Source organism: Gossypium hirsutum, chromosome D05, assembly GCF_007990345.1.
Source record: "Gossypium hirsutum isolate 1008001.06 chromosome D05, Gossypium_hirsutum_v2.1, whole genome shotgun sequence".
NCBI lineage: Eukaryota > Viridiplantae > Streptophyta > Magnoliopsida > Malvales > Malvaceae > Gossypium > Gossypium hirsutum.
The window spans coordinates 27,234,379-27,247,489 of NC_053441.1; the positions used below are offsets into that span (position 1 = coordinate 27,234,379).

The window sequence follows — 13,111 nt, forward strand, 5'->3', positions numbered from 1 at the left end:
ACGAGGTCTCGATACCTTATTTTCCCAAACCACTGACTTTAGAATTGATACACTTGTGCCATGACTAACTTTCTAAATAACCAAAATTAATATACTAGAATTTAATATAATATTTTAATGACCTCATAAATATTGAGAAATAATATTTATGGACTCGACCATCAAAGAACGAGGTTTCAAAACCATTGTTTCCTACAGGAAACCACTGAAATTTGAGTATTTACATTATAACCTCCATTTCCTTGGCCAACATGTTTAATAGTGAATAAAAATTATTATAATAAGAATAATTGGAGGTCCAATGCTTAGCTATTGATATAAGTTTGGGCGAATGGAAGTCCTTATATGCGAGAGTAACCATTTGGTGGTGGGCATTTGATGTGTGAGGGTGACCCTCTAGTGGCAAGTATTTTGTGTGCATACCTTTTGGTGGTAAGCACTTAGTATGGAGGGTGCCCTCTTTGGTAGGCGAGGTTGGCCTCCTTAGTGGGCAAAATGACCTATTGATGGGTAAGGTGGCCCTAATAGACGAGTATGACCCCTTTTAGTGGGTGAGAATGACCCATTGTTAGACACAAAGCCCTTCAGTTGGCGAAGTAGCCCCTTCGACGGGCGGGGTGGTCTTTTAGTGACATTGGTATAGTCTCATGGTGGACACAAGGGAGACCCCTTGGTGGGTGCGCTAGAGGCCCCTTATAGTGCATCGAAAGCCTTCTAAGGAGTGGTGAATGCCACTTGGTAGAAAGGGTTCTAAACCCAAAAATAAAGAAAGCTTAAAAAGCTTAGAAAAAAGAGAGACATAACAATATAAAGAACCCAAATAATAAAATGAGATATATGAACCATCAAAAACAATGTAAGGGAGACACTCCAAATAAAAATAAGAGAGATGGAACCCGAAAGACTAATGGAATAACATTGAGGGGTTGAGCCTTACATTTTGCTCATTTTCCACAAACATAACTAATTGTTGATGCAGGGTTTGGTGATGAAGGTTGCAAATGGTTTACACCAAAGTGCGGCCGAGAACCACTAGTAATGTTTATAAAGATTGGATATATTGAGTTGAGATAGGGGCAAAGTATTGGTATATGAAAATAGAGCACTTTAAGGCATTTTGGTGATGAGAAAAGCTTATATAGAGAAGGATGAGCTAGATGGGGATCCTCTTGGAATGATACAATCCCCTACTACATAATATGATTATATAGGTATAAAGGGCTTCATTAGGATATGATGAAGGGCACTTCTTAATGAGATTTTTTTGGGACTTAGGGTGGTAATGAAGTTAGGTATAACAATAGTCCCTCCTTTAGTCAAGGTGAAGGTTATAAAGTCACCTTTCTCGAGATAATGCTTGTTGATGTGTGTATCATATTTATGGCTACACGAATACATTATTGTTGTATACTTATAGATGAATTTGGCGAAGTAGATATGAAGAGGCAAATAGGATGCCTTGGAGACAAGCCTAAAAGAAAAGATTTAATGTGAGTAATAGTTAATACCTTATTATTGTAAACTTGGAGGTAAATTTGCTTTGTATCTAAAAGGATTGTTATCTGACATCTTAGCGATGGAGGTTGCGGATGGTTTGTACCATAGTGGTGCCAAAAGTCACCAGTAGTGTTTATTGAAAATGGAGGTGTTGAGCTTAGATTTGCACAAGAGTATTGATGTATGGAAAGATCCCTTGGAGGCTTTTTGGAAATGGAAAGAGCTTATATAAAAGAGGAGAAACTTGACATAGATCCTTTGGAATAATGCACTACTTTTTAAAGTTGTTATAAAAGTTTGGAAGGATTTATTAGAATGTGATAGAGGGATCTCCAAGAGTTGTAGTGGAGCTAGATATATCAATATTAATTCATTTATGTATTCACATAACATTTTGTATTATTTTAAATTATATTTTATAATATTAGATTATGTCAAATGTGGGTGAAAGAAAAAAGTTTATGTAAAAATATATATTTATAAATCTTTATTCATTAAATGATGTGGTAAAAGATTTTTATGTAACTCTTATCAATTTGGGTTTGATCTTGTTCACTCAATTTATTTTTAGTAATAGTTTTTACTTGTTTATCGGAAGATTTTACAAAAAAAAACATTAAAAACAAAAGTATCATTATAATAATATTTACCATCATTTAAGATAAAGCTTTTTATTAAAAAATATAAATCTTTTAAAATTTTTCATTAACTCGTGAAATTAACTCAATAAAAAATTTTATGATAATATAAATATTATTTTCATGGATTCTAAACTAGATGATTGTGAATATATTTTAACATATCACAATCACATTTAAAATATTTTAAGTTGATGTGTGTTTTTAAAATAATATTCATGTGTTTTTAATATATTAATAATTTATATTATATAAAATTTTAAATATTTATATTATATTTATAATATTGTTAAACATGATCGATAAATATTGAGTACCATAATAAGATATATTATACTCTAAAAAAAAACGTAAATGCATACTTTAAAAACAACAGTAAAGTAAGTGATCATTAAAAAAGATTACCCAGCATCGTGTTCCATAAATAAGTTGACACTCTCATTTGATAGGAAGGTGTGGGAAACAAACGGCCGCAAGAGAGAAGCGGTGCTTCTTTCTTTGTTTGACACTAACGCACCAATTTTCTATAAAATTAAATATTATAATATTCAAAAATTAAGCGAGTATTATCAGACAAAAACTTTAATCGGAACAAATCTTGCTGTTATTTTTTTTATTTAATCAAATTAAATCATGATATTTTTATTTAATCAAATTAAGTCTTGCCTTAATGTTAGAATAGACATTGGAGCATAGGATTCCGTTTCCAAATATTACCGTTCCAGATATTTCCCTTGTCCTTATGACCCTTCTCTCTGCTTCACTTCACTCTCCTTAACTTTCTCATACAATACAACCAACAGACAAACCAACCAACATGGCCGATGAAACTCCAGCCCAGAATCCCCCTATGGCAGCAGCGCCGCCGCCTCCAACCTCTGCCACGGTGACCGACTCCGAGTCACCTGCTGTTTTAGAAAAACAAGACCCTTCCCCGCCGTCTCATGTACCAGCTGTGTCTGTTTCTGTTACCGAATCTGCTTCTACGACTATAGCTGAAAATGAAGAGCAGGCTCCGCCACCGGAACCGGCGGCATTGGAACCTGATTCATCGGATAAAGGGTCAGGGAAAGAGGAGCTGCCTCCGACGCCACCGCCGCAAGCAGTGGAGTCAGAATCTGAGCCACCTGTTGTCACCGAGGCACCAAAGGAAGAAAACCCACCAGCTCCAGCAGCAGAAACTGTAGTGATATCGGAATCCGAGCCGCAGCAGCCGCCTGCTCCACTGCAGCAGGAGGTGGTTACGGAGTCGGAGTCACTGGCGGCGATGATGGAGAAAGAAGAGACGGGAGCACCAGCAGAGCCTACTGCGGCGGGTACTACTACTACTACTACAACTAGTGCTCAAGAAGAGGTGGCTGCTGCTGTTGAAGAGAAAAAGGTTCCTCAAAATCTGGCTTCTTTCAAAGAGGAAAGCAACAAGGAAGCTGATCTATCCGATTCCGAAAGGAAAGCTTTGGAAGAACTGAAGCAGCTTGTTAGAGAAGCAATAGACTCTAACCTTTTCAATTCAGAATCCAAAAGTGAAGAAAACCCAGAAAAGGAAAAGAAACAAGAATCAAAAGAGGTATCCATTTGGGGTATTCCTCTCTTAAAAGATGAAAGGAGCGATGTTATCCTTTTGAAGTTCTTAAGGGCAAGGGATTTCAAAGCCAAAGATGCCTTCGTAATGATCAAAACACGATCCGGTGGAGGAAAGAGTTTGGGATCGATGAGCTTTTGGATGAAGATCTTGGTGATGATATGGAGAAAGTTGTGTTCATGCATGGACAAGATAAGGAAGGCCATCCCGTTTGTTACAACGTTTATGGCGAGTTCCAGAATAAAGAATTGTACCAGAAAGCGTTTTCGGATGAGGAAAAGCGAATGAAGTTCCTGCGATGGCGAATTCAGCTCTTGGAGAAGAGTATAAGGAAGCTTGATTTCAGTCCTGGTGGTGTTTCCACCATTTTCCAGGTTAGTGATCTCAAAAACTCGCCTGGACCTGGAAAAAAGGAGCTTAGATTGGCAACAAAACAGGCTCTTCAGGTTCTTCAAGATAATTATCCAGAGTTTGTTGCAAAACAGGTATGTTCTATGTCTATCCATATTTAACTATCCTATATATATAATGTGAAAATTTGATTGTATAGTAGATTCTCTGGAGATGCATTGATTTGGGTTTCTTGTTCTGTTAGGTGTTTATTAATGTTCCTTGGTGGTATCTGGCATTCTATACAATGATTAGTCCATTTATGACCCAAAGAACTAAGAGCAAGTTTGTCATTGCACTGCCATCTAAATCTGCTGAAACACTTTTCAAGTGAGTGAATGTTTTTGATGAATTCGAGTTATCAAAGTGCATATTCCGAGTACTTATAGTCCTTAGTGGTTAATATCCTAAACTATACGATGTGTAAAACAGATACATACCACCTGAGCAAGTGCCAATTCAATATGGTGGTTTGAGTGTGGATTATTGTGATTGCAATCCAGAATTCAGTGATGCTGATCCTGCCACTGAGATGACTGTGAAACCAGGGACAAAGCAAACTGTCGAAATAACAATCTTTGAGGTGCAAATTTCATTGCTTCTTCATGCTATTTCTTCATGATACATGCTGGTCCATGTCCTCCTTTTCTTATTTACTTTTTTTAACTGAACATAGTTGACTAGTAAGTGTTTCAGTTTTGTGCCAATCATGAATGTAAGGTCTAATGGAAAAAACTTTTCATTGCAGAAATGTATTCTTGTTTGGGAAATCAGGGTAGTTGGATGGGAGGTGAGCTATGGAGCTGAATTTGTGCCTGATGCTAAAGATAGCTACGCGGTCATCATTCAAAAACCGACCAAGATGACTGCAAAAGATGAACCAGTTGTGTCTCAAAGCTTCAAAGTTGGTGAACTGGGTAAAGTATTGCTAACTGTTGACAACCCAACTTCAAAAAAGAAGAAGCTTCTCTACAGGTTTAAGGTTAAACCCTTCTGCGACTGAGGGTATTACTCGTACTATGATTTAATTTATTCTTGTCTAAATTTTGGGCAAATCACTTGTTCATTTTTCTTTGTTTTTGCATCTTTGTGAGGAGCATAGTTGACAGCAAGTTGCTCATGGTTTTGAAATTTGTTCTTGGCATGTTGGGTTACCCTGGTGTTGTGCATTGTATATTTCTCTGGTGTATCATGTCTATATTGTGGAACCTTTTACACTGTTATAGATTTGTAAGAACACAAGGGATTGTTTCGTTTATGTAATCTATTTTTGAGATTCCATAATTTCAATTTGATATTAATTTTTGGACCTATAATCTCATTAATCATTTGAAATACTTTTTATGTTGAGAATATTGATATGTTGCCTTCTTATTTGGTGTTTGGTGTTTGGTGTTTGGTGTTTGGTATTAGCTTAGTCTCCTTGTTTCTACCTCTTCAAGTTTCATCGTTGACCATCCAGCTCAATCATGGTTTCTAACTTTTTTATGATAACCATAACATGCTGGACTTTTATAGGACATGCACTCATTGGGTATGGCGTATGAATATGTTCAATTTGTAAAAGTTTTTAAAACTTCATATTTTGTGTCATATACAAATATTTTCATAAAAATGAAAAGGTTCAGGTAACATAGCTTTGAGTACCCATAATTCTCCAAATTTCTGACATTTCTTACCTTTTAAGTTGTGTTATTATTGTTAGAGTTGCCATAGATGAGTAATCATTCCCCATTTCCCCAGGAAAACTTGTAATCTGATCCCATCTACTTCCCAGGCTTATATTGGTTTGGTTTAGGTTTAGATAGGGATTTTCCATTCTTCAATTTCATATAAATATCAGTATACATTTTTTAACGGTGATGTGAATTTTGGAATTGTATACCAAATTTTAATATTAATACAAAAGCAAAACTAATGATAGAAAAATCAGGTTCTATTTTATTGCTAGTTTTTATAATAGGGATTTTCCCCAATAATTGCAATAAAGTAAAAGCAAAAGGTAAGAAATAATTATATTTGCATATATAATCTTTAAAAATAATTATTAATTTCATATTTAAGAACACTTTCTTTCTTCTTTTTTTTTTTTAACTTTTTTCCCAAAAGTAAAATTAAATAGAAAGGGCACCGTTAAAAGAAATTAGGCATATATATTTTGTCTCGTTTATTAAAAAATTAAAAAAATAGGTGAAATGGTCTTTATATATTGGATCAATGAGTAAAATGATTCTTCAATTAAAAAGAACGAAAATTTTAATTAAAATAATTAATTTGCTCTTTGATCTAATTTACATGAATTAATTTATCTATTTTTATAGAAAGAACAAAATACAATTTTACTTTTAATACAGAATTCTAAGGTAAATTCACCTTAACAAGCTTAAAAATTATTCAAGCCACAGCTTAGCTTTACCTGACCATGAATGGTCAACATTATATTGTTTAGGAGTTGTAAAAATATGAAGAAGCAAACAAATATTTTGATTGAACATAAAAAAAAAAGAGCAAATATTTAGAGGCTGGAGAAAGTAAAAAAGTGGTGGAAAATAAAATGTGAGATGGAGTTCAATGTGCTTTTCTCATTCTTTTCGGTTTGGTAATGATTGAGATTCCTCTTATCAATGGTATGTTTTTTTAATTTAGGTACATGCATTTCCAAAAGCCTTTGTTCAAACTGCAGATGACCTTTTCATAATTCATATCAACCAAATAAATATTGGTTAAAGCATGTAGGTGGTGGTAGTGCTATTGTCAAAAACTCATTATTTTATACCACGAATAATTTAATATTTTAGCACATAAATTTTACTTGTTTGTATCCATATCAAACGTATACTCACCCAATTTTATAAGATATGAGTTAAACTATACTTTTAGCGTATTAATCAAGGATGCCTTGCATATTTTAATCACTGAAAACAGATAAATTAATCTTGAGATATATGTACCAAGGTCACAATTAGGTCAAGAATTTCGGTGCCACTATTATAGATAGGTTCCTTTTTTTCTTTTCTGCACAAACTATAATCAACCTTAGATATTTTAACCAAACTTATTTTAAAGTTGGAAAACGTTAACTATGCTTTCCATAACATTTATCGTGTTATGAATAAGGACAAAGTTAAAAACTTTATTTAGGGGTTAAAGATAAAGTTTTAAAATTTTGAGGGGTTGAATATAAAAATTGTATTCTAAAAGAACTTAAATTGTATAATTTAATTTTTAAGAGAGGCCAAAATTAAAAAAAAATTCTATTCAACGAGAACGAGGGAAAACTGGCGGAAACTGATTAAATTGTCCACACATGGTTCGCTTATATCACATTTGTTCTTTGCTGACAAACTTGGTTTTCATATTGGTAGATGTGTGGCTCTTTCGAGGACCGCAAAGGACTAGGCAATTCTTATGAATTGCTTTACAGGATAAGCTCTCGACAAACATGGAGAAGTTCTAAAGGGAAATGTCCAATGACCCTTCTTTTGATGTTTGGGGATTCGCATAAGAGACTATGATTCATGTACTTAGAGATTGTTATGTGGGTCGATCTTTGTGACGCAAGTCAAGGGATCAGGCGGGTTTCTTTTCCAAACCTCGTAACCTTTGGTTATTTGATAAAAAAATCCTGAGACAGATAGGATGGATTGCACTAGCGGGGGAGTTGGAGCTAGGACGACGGGGTCACAAAGGGCATATGTGCTAGAGGGGTCATTAGTGATGAATTTGCAAACTGGCTAGTTGGATTTTTGTAAGAATGTCGGCGTCTGCAGTGTCAACCAGGCTGAGCTATAGGCGATATATAATGGCTTCTTGATTGCATGGGACTAGGGTTATAAGAGGGTGGTGGTTGAATGTGACAAATGAAGGAGTTGTTCAAATGCTGAACGATGGCATGGAGAAGGAAGTTAACTGGCCCTTCTAAGAAGTGTTCTTGAGCTGCCAAGAGGGCATGGGATATTTGGTTTAAACATGTTGATCGGGAGGCAAGTTTCATAGCTGATCGCATGGCAACCATTGCAGCAACTAGCTAGAGATGCAATTGGAATAATCTATGGACGCTACTACTTGGGATAATTTGAGGTATAGTCGTAAGGGCTTTGCCTTCTTTTGTAACAAAAAAGTATAAATTATGGTTGCCCTTCTTGCCCAACGCTTGACTTATCCCTAAGCTTGTCTGTCATTCTATTGTGATTGGACGGTTAAAAAAGTCTGTGTGTTAGTTTCTTTATATATATATATATACATATATCACTTAAAAGGTTAGATTCAACTTTCAATTCTCTTGACCTTCCTAAGATAATGTTACTCCATCTTTTACCATTCATTTGTTGCATAAATATATCTATAATTATTTGTGTCGATGATAGCTTGACATTTTGGGAGCAATGCAAACAAAACCGTTGATGCGGGTCTCCACAATGAATTATGATATTGAAGTCATCATGATTACTTGTGATTAATTAGGTCTAATTCAAGCCAACACCCACCCTACATTGATGGTAAAGAATGGGTTTGTTGAGCATTCAATTTTTAGGTGGATTTGGTTGGGTGGGGAGACACTGTTTTCTTTCTTTTGCAATTAAAGTGAGCTTCTCAACGTCTTTCATTTAAAACTTCTCCATTATCTCTCTTTTATCACATCACAATCTATTATCTCCGAGTAACATTAGATTAGAGATTAATCTTTACTTAATCAAAGAGTGTTTAAGATAAAAAAATTTCTACAATAAATAATTTTTTTCTATGTTTGTATATACACTTATATTGTAGAATTTATATTTTAAATTTTAAGATTACTATTTTTAAATTCGGTATCATAATTAAATTTCTTATTAGGTTAAGTATTTGATAAAAATTGATGAAAATCGATATTCTAAATAAGCGGCGTGTGTTAGAATTTGTAGTATTATTAAACTTGTTCACTTTAGAAACTAATTATGAATATTATAATTAACCTTGTTTAATTTATTTCAAAAGTAGAAAAAGAAAAAGAAAAAGTTGGCTTTTTTAGAGGGACCTGCCTAGTTTTGCGTTACAATAATTTTCTTCACACATATAATCATTTTTTTAATGTGAAAAATTAAATCTAAAGTCCCAAGTGCTTTTCTTTTTCCATCCTTTATTGCGTGACTGAGATCCTCTGCTAATTTATCAAAGGTTTAATTATGACCTCGTTTTTTATTTTTAAATGTTTAAATATTAATGATTGTAATCTAATTAATAATAGCATTAAAAATATTTTGATAAATTAGATTATGTTATTTTTAAAATTAAAAGTGGAATAAGCAAATAAAAACGTTTTTAAAATTGCTTTAAAGAAAGCTGATATTTTTTTATTTTATTTGCTTCAGACTAGATTCTAAGTGGCATTTTAAAAATATTACATAAATTGATTTAACAAAATTAAAAGTAGAGATGATATAAATAGTAAAAGCATAATTAGGGGTTTTTTACCCAAATAGTATAGAAAAAAAATACTAAAATAGGATGTCAAAAAAAAATTTACTAAAATAGGTTACTTTTTCATTGCAGCCTATTAGATAGGCGCCAATGAATAAAATAATAATAAATTTGTTTTTTTAATAAAATATAATTTTGTACTTTTCCGGGTTAGTATATAACCCGTATAATACATAGTATTGGCGCCTATCTGGGAGGCGCCAATGGTGGTGCCTACCTGGGAGGCGCCAATGGTGGTGCCATTCTGAGAGGCGCCAATGCTATTATTTTTCCTTATAAATACCCCCAACATAGACATAAGTTTTACTCCAGAAACGAAAGAAATAAGAAGGAAGGAAGCAGAAGAAAAGAAGGAAGGAAAAGAAGAAAAAAATTAGGTATTTTGGTTTTTCTTTTTAAATAGAATGTAGAGTATTGTTAGTAATTTTATTATTTGAAAGTTATTTTGTCATGTTATTAATTTTGTTAGCTTCTGAATGAAAAATTTTGCATTAAAATTATTACGTAATTTGTTTACATTTTGAAATTGTTTTAAGAAATTTGAAATTCTTTTTTACAGATCTAGTATTGAAAATGGAGAATCAGTTTTTTGTATGCGTTTATTTCGATGGAGAAATTTTGACAACAACTGTGGGATGTATATTTGAATGTCGCAAACAAGTAGCAATGAGATTTGATAGAAATATCTCGTTTGATGATATGAAGGAAAAAATTAGTGAAAAAATTTATAGACGTTGTGGGAGAAGGATATCAAAAGTTTTCTACAAGTTTCCAGTTTCAACAGATCCAATAAAATTTACCGAAATGGAACTTGTAGAAGATGAAGACGTGGAGACAATGGTCGCTCTTTATTGTGGGACTGCGAGTAACAAAAATGCACCGATTCAGTTATTTGCTGAGTTAGCCAGTGTGGAGGCAACTGAAGATCCCACTCCATTAGGTGAAGAAGATGGAGTTGAAGCGCCGTGTATAGTGGTTCCGGTATCGTATGTTGATAGTCAATCACCTATACATGGGATAAATATTGATCTTAATGCTACAGCCGAGACTGATGTGGTTGGTGATGATGTATACTATAGTAGTGATCCTGTTGATTACGAAGTGGATAGTGAGAGTGATCCCGACGCAGACGAGGTCCCGGATGATATTGACGACGAAGGTGTGAATGAGGATGGAAACGTTAATGTGTCTTCAGTCGGAAACCAGATTCGTCGTATTGTGATACACAATAATCTTGGGGCACACATGTCTCGGATAGACCCCGATGCAGCACAGGCAGCTGAGTTTCCGGAGTACCCTGAAATACCACATGCTTACCGAATGGATGTATATTCTGATCCAGATGAGTTACGTGTGGGCCAGAGATTTGAAAGTAAGGAAGAATGCATGTTTGCGATTAAGCGGTATAGCATGAATATATCAGTAGATTACAAAGTCCGAATCAATGCCGCTGATCCGAAGCCGGCTAACTCTAAGTATGGTATTAGGCGTTCATCTGGCTGAAACCCTACACTATTAACACGGCCCCTCAATGCGTGTTACGGACCCTGACATTATTAAATTAGCAAAATAGTTAATACAATATAATTTAATTCAAAAAATAACATGAATATCAAAAATAAATTTTATTACTATCTCATTAATAGTACTTGATATGTGATTATTATTATTAATTAGAAAACCCATTTCCTGCAAATCTGCAATAAAAAAATGAATTCAGTTAATTTGTTTCAAAAAATCAATAATTACTGTTAAATAAATACAAAATCAAATAAAATTTAATTATATAAAAGTTACATTATATAAAAATTAAATGAGTTAACAACAACTATATGATTAAAAAAGTCAGTTATAATTAAACTTTTAATAAAATAATTTTTAATTTTTTTTATAATTAAACTTTTAATGAAATGATTTTTAATTTTTTATAAACTTTATATGTTAAACTCACCAAATACTAAACTAAACACAACTTATAGCTTAATCCTAAATTACTAATAAATTAAATTTTAAATAATTACAAACACAAAATATTGTAAATTTTTCCCAAATTACTAACAAATTAATTATAAAATAATTACAATATTCATACAAAAAAATATAATATTCATACAAAATTACAAAATTACAATATTCATACAAAAAAATTGCAATATTCATACAAAACTATAATATTACAATATTTATACAAAAAATTTATAATATTCATACAAAATTACAATATTCATACAAAAAATTACTAATCCAAAACTATAAATACAAATTTAATTATAAAATAATTACAATATTCATACAACATTACAATATTCATAAAAAAATTATAATGTTCATACAAAAAATTTAAAATATTCATACAAAATTCTAATCTAAACTATAAACACTAAATATAGATAATTTATAATTAATAATTAATAACAAAAAATTCACAATATTTTCTAAAATATATCCTAAAAAAATCACAAACTATAAACTTTTTAAATTATAAACAAAATCATTTATTAAAAAAATACATTACCTTTTTTTTTCTTTCTTCTTCTTCTTCTTCTCCTTTCTCTCTTTTTTTTTTCTCTACCGTGTGGAGTTTGGAACCATTTGCTGTTACTTATAGCCAAAATAAAAGGTTTATGAAGGGACAATTCAATGGCAGCAGCAGCAACAGTAGCATGCAGGGGGGCAGAGGCACCATTGGCGCCTCTCCATCAGGCTCCTTCATTGACGCCTCTCCATCAAGCTCCTTCATTGGCGCCTACTTGACAGGCGCCACCCGACCCGACCCGACCCAACCGTATTTTGACCCGTATTTTTTTAAAAAAATATTAAAAAAATATAAACTTATATTTTATTAAAAAAATTATTATTATTTTATTCATTGGCGCCTATCTAATAGGCTCCAATGAAAAAGTAACCTATTTTGGTAAATTTTTTTGTGACATCCTATTTCAGTATTTTTTTTTCTATACTATTTGGATAAAAAAAACCCGCATAATTAACTTTATCAAAATACATTGGATCCGGTGCAAGTATAAATGAAATTTTTTTCAATAAGATTGATGAGATTTTGTTGTTTAAGATATTAAATTTGGGAGTGAAGCAATATTTGAGAAATAAATTTTAAATTGACCAGCACTCTGACTTTTGCCAACAACCCGAATTAGTTCACATATAAAAGAAATGGAATAATATTTACAGTGCATTATTATTAGCCCATGTGATAGTGCCTCAAAACAAGTTTAGATATGTTGTTTATCATTCATGTTGAAAGGAAAAGCAAGGTTAAGGCACATTGCATTCCAAATCTATAGGATTTCTGTTCCATTAAGTCTAAACTTTAGAAATATTAAATATTAAGAAGAAGAAAATACTAATAATCCTAAATGATCTAGTTTTCAACTTTTGTGATTTAAAAATATTGTGAATTATCTCAAATCCCTTTTTCCCTCATCAACTAGAATCTTCATGTGACATTGGGGTGAAAGATTACTAAACACACACAATGAAACAATAGAGGGCATTAAGCATGCCTTCTGCATTCTTTTTTTCTCCC

General features: G+C 32.6%; 1 protein-coding gene across 1 annotated transcript; it reads left to right on the forward strand.

Moving 5' to 3' along the window:
• The first annotated feature begins 2,592 nt into the window (after nucleotides 1-2,592).
• Nucleotides 2,593-5,416, forward strand: LOC107904905 (patellin-3). The gene is given in 5 exon segments (XM_016831418.2): nucleotides 2,593-3,814; nucleotides 3,817-4,202; nucleotides 4,313-4,437; nucleotides 4,540-4,690; nucleotides 4,856-5,416. Coding segments are annotated over 5 exon segments (1,779 nt in total). The 5' UTR covers nucleotides 2,593-2,952; the 3' UTR covers nucleotides 5,111-5,416.
• Nucleotides 5,417-13,111: the final 7,695 nt, after the last annotated feature.